General features: G+C 38.7%; 1 protein-coding gene across 1 annotated transcript in view; it reads right to left on the bottom strand.

Annotated features, from left to right (window-relative positions):
* fstl1b (follistatin-like 1b) overlaps positions 1-17,868 on the bottom strand; it is a 29,242-nt gene extending 11,374 nt beyond the window's left edge. Inside the window, exons 1-2 of the mRNA XM_024287028.2 lie at positions 17,714-17,868; positions 17,554-17,610 (exon numbers count right to left, since the gene is read on the bottom strand). Of these exons, the coding sequence (XP_024142796.1) occupies positions 17,554-17,610 (57 nt within the window). The 5' untranslated portion in view covers positions 17,714-17,868. The remainder of the gene's footprint in view (positions 1-17,553; positions 17,611-17,713) is intronic.
* Between the last annotated feature and the right edge of the window lie 487 nt (positions 17,869-18,355).

The raw sequence follows: 18,355 nt of genomic DNA, 5'->3' as shown, positions 1-18,355 counted from the left end.
TCAGCTCTTTTTTTAGTCAATGCAGAACCACCAGTGCAGGGAGCAGCAGAATAGCCTCAACTATTAGATTTGTGCAGATCTTTGACTTAACCCATAAGAATCCAAAGTGACATCAAACTTTATTTATCTGTAAAGCGCCTTTCATTCAGACTGTACATAAAAGCAAGTAAAAAGCACATTAAAAAAGCAGAATATTTCAAAACAAATGCACACAAAACAAGACATTTACTCAAAATTAACACCCCTCGCTCCCCCGGTTCATCCCACTATCCACCCAGTTCCCCCAGTATAAACCTTAACAACCTAAAAGAACAATTAGCTTAATAAAAAAAATATCTAAAATGTTTTCTGTGGTCATCTTGGCTTGTGATATTTTCTACATAATTTTATATTTTAAGGAAAGTGGGTCTTTGTGGGTTAAAACTTCAAATTCATGTTTAAAGACTTTAGGAAAAATTTAGATAATTTAAAAAGATAAACAGAAATGTTTACTTTGCTGATTACAAATCTTTAAAAATAGTGTTCTCCTGTAAACCACAAACCCATAAATGTTACTGCAACACTAAATATTTAAAAATGTTATTAGTATTTAAGTGTAATCTCATGTCTAAAAGTGTTTTTTTTTTGTTTTAAGCAAACAGTAAATAGCTGAAAAGAAAAAGTGTTCATAATGAAAAAAATGAAATGCTGAAACATTCTTAGAAAAGTCAACAAAAAACTGAAGCTTTCTAATTAATCTGGAAAATTCTTTAATTCTTTTATTAATACTTCTTTTAATACTAATCTCCTTTCAAGGATTTAATTAAAGTCCAATAATGAATTATCTAACTTTTAAATACACTCAAAGTAAAACACATATTGAGAAGCAGAGTGGTGGGTGAAGTAATTATGCAAATAGAAATAACAAAATTAAAAAGCTTTTTTGGAGCCGTAAATATAAACAAATTCTAATGCTGCCTCAAATTTGATCTCAAGATTCATTTTTTGTGTGTTTTCCTGGATTCAGACTGTTAAAATAACACATGAAAACATGGGCCATAATTCATCTGACAACATTTTTAAAAAAATGCTATTCATGCATTATGTCATCATCTCCATTTTCTGGCCTAAAAAGGATGGTAAAAATGTGTTTAGCATCAATATATCAAAAGTGAGGCTGTGTCAGTGGAAGTGTGTCATCTCCACAATTATACCTCCTAGTTCAAAGATCAATAAGTTATTTTCTTCATATTTATACAATTTTAAATTATTTTTTGTCACTTTGATGGTACATTTTTTTATTTTTCTGGGTGTCAAATTGCTAAAAAAAACTTGACATTTACATTATAACTGGAAAATGCATGGAAACAGTAGAAGCTGAGTCTAAGATATTGATTAATGTCATGAAATTGATCTTATTTAAGGAAAATTGGTTTAAATTCAATAAATCCTAGAACCTGAAGCTACTGAGGTGAGTGAGGCCAGATTGACCTGGAGACTAAACTCTCACACTTTCCAAAATAAAAGTCTTTGTACTACGATCTGAGTTTAAGATAATTGTTGATTTTATTATCTATGAATTACTTTCATTCAAATATTTCTTTCTGCAAAAGCCATTGAGAACTTCTTGCCCTTCCACGAAAAAAAACATGTGAGGTCAGAAAATTAACCTATGTTTATAATTGACATCAAATATGAAATAGCGACACCTACAGGATAAAATTATTCAAAATGGCTCTTATAACAAAAACAGGTTATCCTAAATTCTTAATAATTCTTAATTTTTATGGACATTTTTATGGTGATTTTATGTTTTTTTAAACAGATTTTGAAAGAAAAAGTAAAAAAATAAATTAGTTTTTAAATGAAACTGTAAATTTGTGATTCAAAATTGAACCAATTTAACATTTTTGGCAGTGATATCCAGCTTGATTAGTCTTTTTTTTATCCAAGTCATGTGATCAGCCTTATATTATGTTCTGTCCTTTTTTTTATTTATGCAGCACTTATTTGAATTTCATGTTTGTCATTTGTGTTGTTATAAATGCATACATTTAACACTTAAAGGGTTTAAAGGATTTATAAGTGTGCGGCGTCTCACTCTCCCTGTTAGGAAATGAGGCCACCCTGCTGTAAAGCCACCAATCAGACGGCGCCAGGCGGACCTCAGAGAGCGCTGTTGCTGACCCCCGTCAGCTCCCCCTTTCCCTGGTTTTTGTGCATGTTGAGTTTGTGCGACTGTGCAGGGAGTTTCCACATCTGTAGTCTGTGTTTTTGTGGGCCCATCGCCATCCTCCGTACAATCTCTTCTCCTCCCCGTTTCTCCAAACTCCCCTCCACCCCCCCCCCCCATTTCCTGCATAAGTGAGGCAGAAAGTCGGCACGTGATTTGGATTCCAAGTTTCCGTGTGCGCGCTCATGACTCCATTGCCTGGTATGTAGGTTTGACAGAAGGTGGATTGTTGTCTCTGCGTTTAACCAGCTTTCTTTACAAATAAAGCAGATCGGATTTAGAGGGTGGAGGGGAAGTCACATGCGACGACAGCAACTTTAACTCTGTGAGTGGAGGTGGTGGGGGGGATCATAGGGATTTACTTCATTTCTATGCAAACATACATGTGCACCCCCCAAACTAACACCATGAAAAAATCTTCAAAGCATCCATCTGGCCTTGAGCGACTTGGACAATTTAGTTTGTTAGCCACAGATGGGCTGGAGGGCTGTTGAAACCTGTGGAAACCTCCAAGAGAACATAAATAATGGATGGACTTCTCAGATGAATCTGCAACAAAAGTGTGAGTCTGTCAGTCCAGCTATCTGTGAGCAAAGCCTCCCTGACATGCAGATAATGAACACAGAGGCCACCGATTCCTCTCCTGCTAGATTGTTGCCATAGCGAGCCGCGTCCAGGTTTGTGTTGAGGTAATTTCCCTCAAGTGTCAGTCAAAAAGGAAGCTAACAGAGGAGGAGTTGCTAACATTTCACGACTAGCACTTTCACACAAAGCAACAAAAGACGGAGGAAAACAATGCAAATAAACGTCCATAATATCACCTTCAATAACAGGGGGGGTGCTGTCTGACGTGGTCATAAATCACGCCTGCCTTTTGTTTTCACTATGAATAATAAAAACCCCAAGATATTTTCATCCTTGTACGCCGTCACATTCATCCCACAAACAAGTTCTACAATTCTCACTTAAAAACTGGATGAAATTGTAATGAAATGACTTTCCTCAGTCCCCAATTTAAAAAGTAATCACTACTCGTTACTTTACGAATTTCTTCTCGGATATAAATTCTCAAATGAACAAAGCTAGCACAAATAAAAATCCCTTGTAAAATCCACTAAATAAAAACATAGAGGCTCCACAAGAGAAATTAGGGTTTTCAGCACTAACCTCGATGAATTCAACACATAAAAATGAGAAAATGTATATTGAATAGTAGCCTATAGTATATAAACAGGTTCCTCATTGACACTAAGGCAGTGGAAAGCAGTTCAAGTCCGGGACTTAATGTCTACTTAACTGAAATGTTTTTGCCTTTGTTTTCAACAAATTGGAAATAATTTGAATATCTCCAGTTGCCAAAAGTGTACGAATTAATCCACGTCCAAATTTACGCTCTCTTCATCTTACTTTGTTTAATCTCTAGCTCTTTGTGCACGCGCATTCATCAGTAACTCTGTTTTATTTATTGGTATCAGTTTTGTTTCATTTAAACAGTCAGAGCCAACTGTTTACACAAATGAATTTGTTTTATTAGTCACCTATGGTTTCACTGCACTAACATGTGAGTTATGAGGGTTTTTGTAGTCTAGTAATTGGACTATAATTTCCAAATTTAAACCTGCAATTAATTAAGTTACTCTGTTACTGACAAACATAATTAAATTACAGTAATTTGTTATTTTGTAATTAATTATTCCCAACAAAGTGACTTGGTTCATCCCCACTGCATACCAGTTTGTTTATGCTGAAGGTGTCAAACGTGTTGTCTTATTACGCTACACTAGGTTTAGTATATAAACCAACAGAAAGGTTTTTATTTATTGTTAATTTCTTATTAGAAAATTCAAAACAGGATTTTTCTGACTTTTTTTAATAGTATTTTGTTGTTGTTTTGTAATAAACAGATCATATATCAAACTGAAACAAAACCAGGACCCAAACATCAAGGTTTGAACCAATCGTTGTAAAACTAAGTTGTTGCATAGCTACAGTGTCTCACTTATTTTATTTCATGTTTCATTAGAAGACAAAGTGGAGATAAAATCAAATCCAACATCAATTTGACTTGTTTTAGTCAACTGGTTATCATCCATTACAGCTAAAATCCCAATTCCTCCACAGTTATACTCTAGTGAAAGAACAGATTAAAACATTTGACAAAACTGACACTAAGTTGATGTTTTCAAACTACAAGTTTTTTGTCCCTCCAAAAACTCAAATACACAATTTTGTTAAACAAATCACACCATAAACATAAGAAGTTACAATCGATACACAAATGCCAAAAAAAAAAACAAAAAGAAAAAAAAAACATTTTCAGTGATGTTAAATCTGTCCAAACTTCAAAATCCATCACTTCATCCATAAATCCGTCTTCTATTGTTCATCCCGAGCCAGGTCCTAAGTCCAGGAGTCTGAACCAAGATGCCCAGACCTACATCTTTACACAAACAAGGCTGAATGTGTTCTCACAATTCACAAAGCACACGTGGACTGGATGGATGAACTATCATGCCTCAAGCACCCTCTATAATGTGCAACTAATCTAAGATCTGCTGTTCCTCAACCAGAACTCTTCCTCCTGGACCAAGGCTTCAACTATCAGCTGAATTCTCCTCACAGACTCTGGAGGAATCAACATCCCAGTCTGCCAGTCCAGTCGCACTGTGCTCAAATGTCAATGACGATGGTCATCCAAGCACCACTACGTTCAGAGACTTGGGATACTCAAGGTGGACCTCATTGGTCAATGGTTACTTACCACCAAGGAGATTTTGAACTACCTTGTATTTCACCACCTTGACCTCCACTCAAAAATCCTCCAAGTATTCTTTTAACCCCACAATAATGCCCTCAATTGAGGTAAAAAATAAACCACAAACACTATTGGTTATTTCAGCAGATAATTACTCCCCCTTCTGAGGCGTAGAATGACTTGGCAGAATTCTTTTAGGGGTGGTCGATAGTTCTTCTATCGAGTTCTTCTACATGCTTTCCTGAACTTGCCTTAGACCAAAGTTTTTGCCTCGGCGGCTGAACTGAAATGCCTGTGTGTGCTGCTCTGACTGCCAGTACCTGACAGCTGGGGATTGTTGCACCAACTGGCACCAAAGTCCTTAAGGCCAAAGCTTTGGACAGCTGCATTAACAACGAAGGAGGTGGAAAACATGGTCTAATCAGACTCAATGTCTCCAACTTCTCTCTGTACCAACTGGCACAGAAGTCAAATAACAAACCAACACTTAAGTTCGGATCAGTGTGGTTGTTCCTCTTGATCATTGTCCTTCAAGGTATCACTATTGTAACCCATGTTGGCATTGAGTTCTACGAGTATAACTACTACAAAATCCAGTCAGAGCACTCAATTACTCTTCTAGAGGCTCCAAGAAGACCGGAAACTCTAACCTGCTGTTCAGCCAATGAGCAGAAACTTCTGAAGGCGTAGCAACACAACCCTATCCTTCACCAGGATAAACCTCAAGACATGACGGCTCGCTCCAGGTTATACTGTAATTTTGTAATTTTGTTTGGACCAGAATAATCTTTGTTGTATCTGCAACTGATGAACCCATATACCGGAATAATGAATCCACTGCAGTGGCAACAAGAAGAAAGAGAAAAATAAAAGTCCAACCAGCGTAATTATGTTGATTCACTTCTCAAGTGTGGAGGCCTTAAGTCCTGCATGAGCCAACGATGATGCCACTAAATCAAAATGTCCTTAACTGGCTGCTCTTTTTTTTTTTTTTTAATCACATTAAAATATATTAGAAAACTTGATAGTAACAAAAATAAGAAGGGAATTTTGTTGCCCAATTCTTCATGCAGAAAAACAATCTTCGCACTGTTTTGTATGTTCAAACTAATTATTCTACTTGTTTCGCTTTGTAACTGGACTTTCTACTTTTGTCTGGGTTGACCTCAATGTGTTCTACAATCCTGAGGCAATAACCAAAGCTCTTATCCATCTTTAGAAACCAAAAAAAAAATCAAGAAAATATATTTTTCAACTCCTCTCATGAAGAAAGCTTTGTTCTTTGATGATAGTTTATACTCATCTTCTCCGGAATCCATTTTAGGAGGATAAATAAGCCTCTTATAGTGAAAAAACATCTGAAAGTCCTTTCCAAATTACAGATTAGTCACGAACCGCAAATTAGGCAATGTTTTCCCTATCAGAAAAATGACAGAGGGACATCTCCAGGTATATATGTTTGTTGACGTACATGAGAATTAGACAGAGTGAGTGTGACATCACCCATTAAGAAAGGCTAACTTTTGTTTCATATGAAAATAAGTTAATTCAGTTGCCATTTATTCGCAATATGGACACCGCCATATTAAAGCAAGATGATCTCTGTTAGTAATAATTGGTCCAAGTCAATATTTCTACTTGCCAATCAGGAGTGAGCTTGTTAAAGTTCACATCCTTAAAGCCACGCTCACACCACACAGTTTAAATGATAAGTAAATGGTACAGACACAACGGGCGCTGCATGAACTTGAGGGTAGAATACACATATGTTGGGCAAAGGTGGGATACACCCTGGACTGGTTACCAGTGTCGCACTCGTGGCGCCTCTGCAGGATAGGAGGCAGCCTCATAAACTAAATGATATTTTTCTTATTTTCATTGAGACAAAAATACAAAGTTTGTGTTTGTTTTTTGTTTTTTTCTCTACTTGTGTTAATGCAGGACAGTGAGCCGTCAAACTGGGTCACAGAGACACAGAAACACCTCAGAAGCGGCTGTCATACAGACACTGCTCTCTGTACCAGGAGAATCACTGAATGATCACATGAACCCAGACATGGAGACGTTTTGTACAAATCTTCACAATAAATAACCCTGATCTCCCAACATCAGCCATATCTTCTGTGCATTGGAGGGGAGATATACACAAAAGCCACACCATGTAGCGATCAGGCTAAAACATTAGCGGTTAGCTCCTTGCACACTGCAGCGTCAAGCTCAGGAACGAGCAGATTCACGTTTGGTGTGAACCTAGTTTAACACTAGAAAGCAGGCTACACGAAATCTGTCATGTAAACATTTGAAACCTTGATGTGAGACCACATACGCTTATTGAAACATCTAATTGGCTGGTTTTAGTTATTAGTTGAATAACTTGCACTTAAGAAAAAATATCATGAAAAAATAGGATTTGAGAAAAGAAAGATAGAGAAAGACTGAATAATAGCTGTTTATGCATCTATAGAAGTGTATGGGATTGTGGCTTTTTGAGACTAGTATATGCATTTGGAACGTAAGGAGAGCGAGGTTACTCAAAGGGTTTGTACACAGGATTAGTTGTTTACGAGGGAAAATGCAATAACTTTAAGGTTGCTATTTCTCCAGCTGCACAACAGTGAATCATGCAGATTAAATTGAAGTCAGGAGGAGGTTTTGAGGAGAGCCTAAATGCTCCTGCAGAAGGAATGGATGCAGAAGCAAACAAGAGTTCCTAATTCCTAGCCTTTCCACATTCTCATTGATTTCGAGGCGGGCTTCATTTAAAAGCCAAAGTGCTCGCGCTTCAGTGGCGAAGAGCTTCTCCTCCGGTCCACTAATAAGAAACAGGCTGATCAGCAACAGCAGGAGTTATTCTGCATTCCTAAACATTACGTCTGTCTGATAAACACAAGCGCTCCATCTTTATGTACATATTTCTGTTTCTATGTGTACACATGTTGAAGATGACGCCCCACCGATCCAGCAGGCGAATCGATGACTCTCTGCTGAGGGGTCGACTTTACAGCCACCATAAATCCATTTGAACTGCACCCCCCCTCCCCCCCTTCATTAGCACAGGAAAAATTGATTTACAGACTATAAACACCCAGCCGCAACATCAAACAGCATAATAGAACTTACTTTTAAAAAAATTAGCACCCTAAATAATGAATGGAGTATTTTCCTCTGGTAAGAGAAAAATCAATTTAATGAACTTGATGGGGGGTGTTTTTCCCGGATAAACCACGCTAAAATTACTGCCGGCGAATCCAACAAGCGTTTGGTTTGTTCACTGTCACCTATGGAGCTTTTTTTTTTTTTTTTTTTTCATCTCTTGCCTGATGAGCTGCAGATTATCACAGGAATAATCAACATCTTCATCAGAATAGATTCAACAAGGCTGAAGACGTCTGGTTGGATGTGTTCAATATAAATATACATAATTAACATTCTTGGCCCTCTTTGTAAAATATAACAACTTTACCTGCAAGGATGTTCAATAAAACCGGTGTTCTGCAATTTAGCATTTTATTTTGCAAACAATTTAATTTATTTGTTGTAATATAAATCACTATAATCACTATAGCCACTGAATTTATTTAATTCTAATAATAATAATTGTTTTGAACATTTCTAATCTCTGAACAACAGTGGAATGCCGAACTTATTCACAAAAATTAAAGCTTTTTAATTGAATAAAACGTGAAAAATGCAGACTGTTGAATCAAAAAGACTGATTTGAATATGAAGCACAGCTTGAGCGACGTGACGTTTTATCGCCAATTATTCCCCCTCGAGAAGCTGTCACACAGCGCACTCACTGCAGATTTAAAAGAATGATTCTGACATGAACTAATGAAGTTTTCCAGTCAAGACAAGCACTTTGGCCTGAAGGCATCAATCCATTTAATGATTTTTAGCCCATTACTGTACACTCATCAGAACTCAGTCCTGCTGCTTTAAGGACAACAAAGCTTTCTATATATAAATAAACATTTTTAACCATCTCGTCTAACATTTATTTGAGGTCAGTGAGTGTAACATCTTCAGTCATCTGCTTGAAAATGTACTTATTTTTTTTTTTTAGCTACACTTTTCTGCCCTAAAGTTTAGTAGAAACATTTAATTTTAATTTTGAAAGAGACTTCCAGATTCTGTTCACGACATCCGTCTGGGTCACGTGACTTAAGGCAGCTAACTTGCATGCTAACTAGATTACTAAGCTAGTAGCTCAAAGATAAATAAAAAAAAATAAAATAATGGAGTGCTTCTTTTATGGATTTTTTTTTTAAATCAGAAACAATTTCTACAAATCAATGACTTTGATCCAGTGAATATCATCATCTGCATAAATAAATATCTATTCAATTGTACTTTTGAAGCCTTTGTAGCTCATAAGTCGAAAGGTTTTCACAACCCCTGCTATGGCCAAGCACCCAAGTACATCGCTGCTATTCTAGTTCTTTATAACCTCAAGTCTCAAAGTCAGTGAACCTCAGGCAGAGGTCCTCTTCAGGTCACAAGGGTCAAAACGAAACATGGCGAGGCCGCTTTTCTGTGTTTATCGTCACAGTCCACAAGTCTGAAAATGTTTAAATCTGGGCGGAAATGTTCTTATTTAGAAATACGTTTTAAATGGAAACTTTTATGTGTGGACGTTTTTATGATTTTTAATTTTCTGACTTTTATGTTTTTACTAAGGCCACGAATCAATTAAAATATTTAACCAATTAATTGCAAACCTGGATAAAATGAATCACGATTAATTGCGATTAATTTTACAGTAATTGCCAGATACTTGTAAGCACACTGTGATACCACACACAAAATTGTACATTTACAATGTTTTTTTTAACCCTTTGGAAACTTTTTTTTCTGATAAATGATCCTTACTGTGTTTGTTGTTGGATTTCTAATAGCAGACAGCTCCATTAGGCTCCGCCCAACTCTGTGCTGCTATCTTCTTCTATCCTTTATTAAAGTCAAAGATCGCTCACAGATCACAAATCTCAATCACAGAATATTAAAAACTTGCTTTTTAGCTGATGTCCACATTACAGTACGAGTCGACTTTTCATTTCTTTCTGATGCATCTTTCCCATCATCTACACAAAATTCAACAACATGAAGTCAACTCTCTCTAAAGTTACACTCCTTCCCTCATCATCCACTGGTTCTGCTGGTGAAACAGCAAACTGATGAAACAAAAGAGGCAATTTCACTTGTTTTTGATGGTCTGTTTCCACAGCAACAACACAGCTCGAACCACAAATATGCCTGCAGTTAATCACATTTGCACGCTGCGATGTTTTTTCTTTTTTTTTTTTAAATCAGTTTACCTCCATTGTTGGTTCTGTTTCCATTAACCTTTTTCTGACGATGAATTTCAAAGGAGAAAGAATTATGGAAAATGAAAAATCGAAAGGACAACTAAAGGAGCAGATTAGAGAACACAGCAGATTGATTTTTGACTAAAGATGATTCAAAAACGACTAAAAGAAAGATTTTACAGATAAAAAAAGTACCAAAATAAAAGAAATAGAACTACTTCTGAACAAAAGGGCCTTAAAGAATTAATCAGCTAATTGTTTAAAGGAAACAAAGTGAAAAAGATAAGAGTCAGAGAGGACAGCGCTGGGTGGGGTGTTGCATTCTTGAGCGATGTTTGCCTCAGCTGGTGTCCGACGCAGTTCGCCCCGAGCCAAAACCTCCCTCCCGCCATATCTGGGTCAGAGCGGTGCCTCTGCTCCCCCCGTCTCCCCTGCAGCTCCTCCCCGTTGATGTGTCTCCAGCTCTGAACTACCATGAGACGTGGATTTAAGCCAGGAGAGAAGAAGACAGACGGGGCTTGACCCGCTGCATCGAGCTTCTCTTTTAGGGTAGCAGAAGAAAAGTGGAGCCAAAAGACAGTCGCTCCCTGTGATCCACTTTTTTCTCATTCAGGGGGTTTATGGGAGTTTGGGGCTGAAGCCATCACACATGGGAGGAACATGACTAACACTGGCTCAGGTTTGGAGTCATCGCAGAAAAATGTTGAATTCAAGTCTCAGAACTTTCTTGTTTGTAGCAGAAAAAGCAAAAAAAGTGTCAGAGTCGTGTACAGCTCCAGGGGTGGTCCCAATCTTTGAGTTTAAACCAGCAAAAACAACCAGATTACCTCCGCCTGTTTTTTTTTTTTTCTTTTTCTCCCTGTTCCTTATTCAGACTGAGAGGAATGCACAAACGGATGATGTCACCCCCGTTCTACAGCCGTGAGTTCATTGTTTCAGAGCTGAAACGAGCCGAACGCTCCCAGAGAAGCTGAGAAAAATCCCCAGAAATCTGACAGACGCACAAAGAAAAGAATAAGTGAAGAAAAAAGCCCTAAAGGAAGTATAAGTCATGGTGCGACAGCCCTACATCTGCTAGTAGTTAAAACGTCAGCGGCAGACGTAAAACACTGAAGCCAGCACCACCCCCCCGGCTTCAGCCCCCCGTCTCCCACCACCTGTTTTCTTCCACATCACCTCTTTCTTCATTGTCTCCTTAACCTCAACTTCATGTTCTCCCAAACCTTTTAAAAACAACGTTTCTACACTTTTCTGCTCGATTTTAGGCACTTTTTTCACTGAAATTAGGGAAAGTCCAGGAGAAAGGGAGGACTCTAACACTCCATCTGAGGCCTCTTCTGGGGCTGAGACATGTTTGTACAAAGAAAAACTCAATTTCTACACCACTGTGAGACAAAAATGCATTTTACTTTGTCCTCTCAAGTATGAAACCGAGACAAAACAATCAGTTTCTAACCAACTCCATGTTTGGAACCATTTTTCCCAAATTCAAGGGAAATGATTCACGCTTGGGGTTGTAGAACCCCTGACTTTAGATGAGAAACAAAGGAACAAACAAGTTAGAAGTCACAAGAAAATCCTTTTAAATCACTTAATGCCGTCTCTGTTACAAAGTGCATTCATTATTTATTCACATTTAACCAAGAGCCGACTATAAAAGCAAGTTTGTAGATGAAGGGAGTAAAAAAATCTGTTGGGTATGAACACTTGAACAGGTTTGAGCACTGACAATGAATATGACCTCTTAATGGAGAATTGAAAGTGACAAATAATTTAAGATCCAGAGGCTTTAAAACATAAATAGAATCAATAACAGTCGATCAATAATCATACAATGCTTCACACGCCTCAACTGACCTTTCTGCACACCATTAAACTATCACTGCTAGGATTTGTGGTTCTATCATATAAAAATATTTATTAATTTTCACTTGGTTGCATTTAAACTAACACTGTATACTTTAAGTGTCAGGACAGAGGTACTGTATCTGTTTGTGTGCTGTTTTGGCTAATTTAGGAAGTTTTACATTCTTTGGGTTATTTTGGAATTTAGCTCATATTTCAGCTGCAGGCTAGCTGTTTAGGTTAATTTAGGATTTTTTCAGTTTTTTAGGCTGTTTAGAGGTTTAGCTAATGTTTCAGCTGCATGCTAGGTGTTTTGGCTAATTTAGGAATTTTTCTGCTTTTTTGGGCTGTTTTGGTATTTCAGCTACATGCTAGCTGTTTAGGCTAATTTAGGATTTTTTCAGTTTTCTAGGCTATTTTGGAAATGTGGCTAATATTTCAGCTGCATGCTAGCTGTTTTGGCTAATTTAGGATTTTTTTCAGTTTTTTAGGCTGTTTAGAGGATTAGCTAATATTTCAGCTACATGCTAGCTGTTTTGGCTAATTTAGGATTTGTTTCTGTTTTTAAGGCTATTTCGGAAATTTAGCTAATATTTCAGCTGCATGCTAGCTGTTTAGGCTAATTTAGGATTTTTTCAGTTTTTAGGCTGTTTAGAGGTTCAGCTAATATTTCAGCTACATGCTATCTATATTGGCTTATTTTGGATTTTTTTTTCAGTGTTTCAGGCTATTTTGGAATTTAGCTAATATTTCAGCTACATGCTAGCTGTTTTGGCTAATTTAGGATTTTTTCTGTTTTTTAGGCTATTTTGGAAATTTAGCTAATATTTCAGCTGCATGCTAGCTGTTTTGGCTAATTAGGGATTTTTCAGTAATTTAGGCTAATTTTGCATTTAACTAATATTTTATCTTTTCAGCAATCAGCTTCAGGGATTTCAGCTTTCAGCACTAGCATCTTCACCGGCCAAATTCTGCTTGCAGCATTCACATTAGCATTATCACAGGTACTGCTATATATATAGTTTTTAGTCAGTTTAAAGCTAATGATGATTAAGATGTGTGCTTTACATCCAGTTTTCCCATGACCTGATTAGTCGACTAATCGGAAAAAAATAATTGGTGATTAATCGACTATTAAAATAATCGTTTGTGGCAGCTCTACTTAGAACTGATATTTAAAGTATCCAGTTCCTTCACTTGTGTGTGTGTGAGCTTAGTGTGTCCCTGTGAGTGCAGGTAATGATAAAACACCAGTACAGCTGGAGAGCTACATGAGGAATTCTTTCAAGCCAAGCCAAGAGTGAGGAAAACACTGTCGGGACATGAAACAAAGCACACGCTCGCCTCTTCTCCGCCCTCGAACAGCTAGGTCCTACATCACTCCCACTCCCCTCTGCTATAATTGCATGACTGCGGCTCCATCTCATTCCTGTTTTACATCGTTCTAGCTCAACAGCCCAGCACAATCCCCGCGCAGGATCCATGACCGGCTGTTGAGCTACAGTAATTAGAGCAGGCTCACACAGATAAAGGACACAGCGTCCCCCTCACGCTCCTGTTCCCTCCACCTGGGCTGATATTTTTAGTCCACCTTGAATGGGAAAGAACAAGCATCTACATGGAAGAATGGCAGGCCGCCTGCATGAGAGGCCATGACTCAATTAGGCCTTCAACAGACTCACAACAGCAGCTGCTGTTCTCCTGAATCCTCATGACTGAAAGAGTGGAGCCTTCTATTGATATCTTTGCTTTCTAATCCAGGGAACCAAAAACAAAATTAACCAATGAGTCATCCACCCCTTCCATCGACAACCCCACAGCTTCCCATAAAAGCACTAATATAAACTCTCTCTGTTTACACTGTGTGTGCACAACCACGTCCCCCGAGGCCACAACCTCCTGACTTTCACTATTCCTGCATCCAGCCGCCTTTGCATATCAAGCTGCCGGTGCGCGAGATGCATATCTCTCCTGCATCCTGCAGACGGTTCCACGCCGCTTGTGAGTCCTGACCCCCCCGGCCACTCTGCTACGCCACATTTCTGAGCAACTTATCTTCAAACACAGGATCTTCCCTCACAGGGAGCGAGCCGCCGGCCTCCTTGATACCCAGAGTCCTGCGGTTTCATGGCCTGTGGTCATGTCTCATTTGTAATTTTAGTATAAATTTGCCGAACTTAACTCCTAAATCTTAAGAGAGCCTGGCTCTAACTTGTTGACCTCCTTTGGACGGCCCTCTGGCACGCCAGACCGGCCTCTTCCCACGACAGTCAACAGGCCGTATATTATCGAGCTAATTACCTCTGGAGAATAGACGCCTTTCTGATGCCTGCCCCTCTATTACTTGCCTTCATCCTGCTGTGTGCATTGTGTCCTCCGTGACATACCTCACAAAATACGACTATGGATTCAAGACGAACACAATGCCACTTTCAGCCGCCAGCAGGAAAGGCAGGAGCAAGAAGTAGGGTCAGGAGTAGGGGTGGGAATCTTTTGGCATCTCACGGTTCAATTGTGATTCAGGAGGCAACAATTCGGTTATAAAACATCAGTGCAACCTGAATTTATGCACTTTTTAAAAATGTTTTCTCTGCAACTACCAGTTCAGCGGCCCTTTGGTAGAGTGTCCATCCTGAGACTGGAAGGTCTTGAATTCAATTCCAAAAACTCTAAAAATGGGACCCAGTGCCTCCCTGTTTGACACTCAGCATTGAGGGGTTGGATCGGGGGGGTTAACCACCAAATGGTTCCTGAGGGCGGCTGAGTCCGCAGCTCACCATTTCCACCGAGGATGGGTCAAATGTGGAGACCAAATTTCACACACCTAAGTGCGTGACAACGGATGGACTTTTACTTCAAGACACTAGACCAGAGGTGTCCAAAGCCAGTCCTCAACGGCTGACCTCCTGCTGGTTTTCCAGAAATCCTGCTTTGGATTTGATTGGACAACATGTAAGATACCAGCCCTCGAGGACTGACTTTGGACACCCCTACACTAGACCAATACTTTTCTCCACCAAAGTGCATTTCTAAGACAAGATCAATATACTTGTTTACTTTTATTAAAGTCCCACTCCAACCATTTTTTGATCAATTTTTCAAAACGCTCCCAGTATTTTTTTTATTATAATTACGACAGTTTTAGACTAAATTAAAAAAAACTGCTGTTTTCTAGAACATCATTTTTCTAGAGCATTAGGAGATCCTTAGAAATTCATCTTTTTACTGGAGCAGCCCCGCCCATTCCCCCTGCTGAGAGCTCTCTGTTTACACTCTCTCCTGCTAGCTAACAACCCCTCACACCCCCAACCTAACATTGGTGGTCCAACTAAAATGGTGAGCAATATCAGAGCTATCCAGCTGTACAGTTTTGGGCCAGACAAGACAAAAAAAGAGCTTAAAACTTTTGACATCAAAAATGTTTTATTTGATACTCAAAAATCTTTCTTCACAGCAACAACATTAAGATAGAAAAGCAACCATAAAACACAAAAATGCAAATGTTTTTTGCTGGTTTTGTTTCCTAAATATTACACAGCAGGACTTTAATCATCGACAAAAAGCTAAAATTCTTCTAAAGTCGGTACCAGTCAGATGAGGTCAGCTATGTTTGTGGATATTCAAAAATGTCAGTGTAAAACTTGCTAAACCTTCAAGTTTTGCTTAATCCTTTTACACTATTTTTTTTATTCTTAATCATTTAAAATTCACAAAATAATTACGTATCAATTATGGATCATAATAATCAATTTTTGCCCTCAAACTTAATCTGGACTGATCTTCATTTGAGAAACCTGCAGCCGAATCCGGGTTTCTTTCATGAATGTTTCGTCTTGTTCAGGAGAATCTGGACTGTAATTAAGCAGCGGTTCAGAGTTTATGTCTTCATCCTGTAATTGAGTGAGTCAGCAGAGGAGTCACCACAGAGGAGTCACCGTTCCTCCAGGTGCTCTGCAGCTGTGTGCTCCTACGACTTAGATCATTTGAGCTCGACTGACACCTATGAGGTCATTAAAGCAACAGCCAGCAGAAAGTCAGGAACACATTTGTCACCGTACTTGGGCCGAGTTTTTTCCTGGTTGGAAGCTGTTGCCTGGCAACCAGCCACCAAGAAGCTGCCAGTCAAACTGTAGTTTCTGAACTTTCTGTGCCGTTTGGTACAGTTTGATCTATTAAAGAACAGCAGACAAACGGCGTCGCACAACGGGAAATTGTCCATTTGGTTCAGGCAAGACGAGGAGGTTAACAAGGTGACAAGAGGAAGCCGCAAAGTTGTTTGGGGTGAAATAAAAGTTTGATCTTGGTTCAGCTTCATTTCCGAGTCACGACTTTACTGCAAACATCTGCTACAACGAGTCTCAGATAATCTCAGATCCACTCCGATCCACTTTGATCTGTCGTAAAAGCGCTCCAAGCGATCTTTTATTATGATTATTTTAGCCAAAATGTTTAAAACCTGGGTTGTTTTGTAGGATATAGTTCTACGGGGCAGCTGGAGTTCATTAAGCTAAGTTCACTAACTTTAAGGAAAAGTCTATAAGTAAACTTCAAAGCAGAAATATGCAGAAATCAAATTTGAAGATTTCCCATCATCCATCTGTTCAAAAATGATCCTGCTAGCTTACAGCTTTGTAGTTGTGCAACCAAAATTGGCGAGCAATATTGAAGCATTCCAGCGGTATTTATTGCTCAGACGATAAAAAACAAAGATGCAGATACTGTATATCTAGTCATCTACAGCTGAATGTATGAGAATAAGTGGAGCTTGTGGCCTGGTTGATGCATTTTTCTATGTTTTTTTTTTTTGGCTGCTCACAAAGATTTGAATAAAAATACACCAAAAATGTCATTTTGAGCTGAATTTTTTTAAATATATGTCCTCAATCAGCAGAAAAATGACAAAAGAAGTTCGTAAAAACACCAAAAACACCATTTTAATGGGAGTGTTTCTTTAAAACATCACATGAAAACGTTTGAAAAAATCTTTTTACCGACAAACTTTGTAGTTTTCAAACAAAAAAAACACATAATTTCTCCTTAGATGAGGTAATCTGGACTCTACGGCAGAAAAAATTGACATAATTTTGAAGGTGGGTAACTTTAATCCCTCAATAAAAAAAGTTGCTGGAACTTCAGTGAAGCAGCCTGGGGCTCACATTACATCTGTGTTTGCTCAGGGGTTCCAGGTTATTAGCTCTGCAGTGCGAGTCCCACAAGGTGAGTTTTCTCACAGCCCTTGAGCAAACTGACCTCTCTGGAGAGTTCACACCAACCCGGCCTCAACATTTATGCGAGGAAAAAAAAAAAAACTTCAACCCCTCCTACTGAGGCAGCTCTTCCCATCAGTGCTGGGATGTTGTGTTATGTTGTTCTCCTTCCATCATCATGTCACTAAAGTTCACATATAAGCCAGTGAAGGGTTCAGGACTCACCTCCGCGCTGCAGAGCGCCGCGGCCAGCGCCACGAGCACGGCGACACTTCGCAACATCTGGAGACACAAAAGAGAAAGTGGCTTTTGGTGAGGAGGCGCGAGGAAGAGCGCGCGCGCTCGTTTTCTGGGTCAAACTTGCACAGAAAGCCGGTTTTCGTACTCTTTCTGTCGCTGTGGACGTTCAGTCTGGACGGAGAGCGGCGGAAGGATTCGTGGAAATTGGAGGAGAGCTGAGGAAATTCCTGCCGCTCCGTCAGGATTTTTTTCCTCCTCCTCCTCCTCTTCCTCGCTGTCCAATCAGAGCAGGAGGAGGGGGAGGAGTCAGCGCGCGCGGATTCAATTCTTCTATGATAGGAATTCTGCAGTTTAAAGACCCAATCTGAGGAAAAAATTGGTGTTTTTAACAAACATCTTCATGTAAAATATAAACAAAAAATATAAATAAAACGAAATTTCAAGAATTTCTGAATATTTATTCAGTCAAATCATTGTGAATCAAGAGCAGATAAAAAATGTGTTTGAAAAACAGCGTATTTGTGACGTAGAAAATACGCTTGGGGGGAGGGGGGGGGGCTCCATTCATCCGCAGGTAGACAACTAGATCCATGAACGTCTTTGTTTTCCTAATCCTAGCTCAAAACTATATGGCTATAGAATAGAATAGAATAGAATAGAATAGAATAGAATAGAATAGAATAGAATAGAATAGAATAGAAGACTTGGGGGTCCACATGTGAACACGATAAAAAAAACTTGAGAAAGCAAAAAAGAAGAATTAAAATAGAATTGAAATCTAAATGAT

This window comes from Oryzias melastigma, linkage group LG21 (assembly GCF_002922805.2).
Source record: "Oryzias melastigma strain HK-1 linkage group LG21, ASM292280v2, whole genome shotgun sequence".
Classification (NCBI taxonomy): domain Eukaryota; kingdom Metazoa; phylum Chordata; class Actinopteri; order Beloniformes; family Adrianichthyidae; genus Oryzias; species Oryzias melastigma.
The sequence above is the reverse complement of the archived record's forward strand: the minus strand, read 5'-3'. Positions and strand labels throughout refer to the sequence as shown.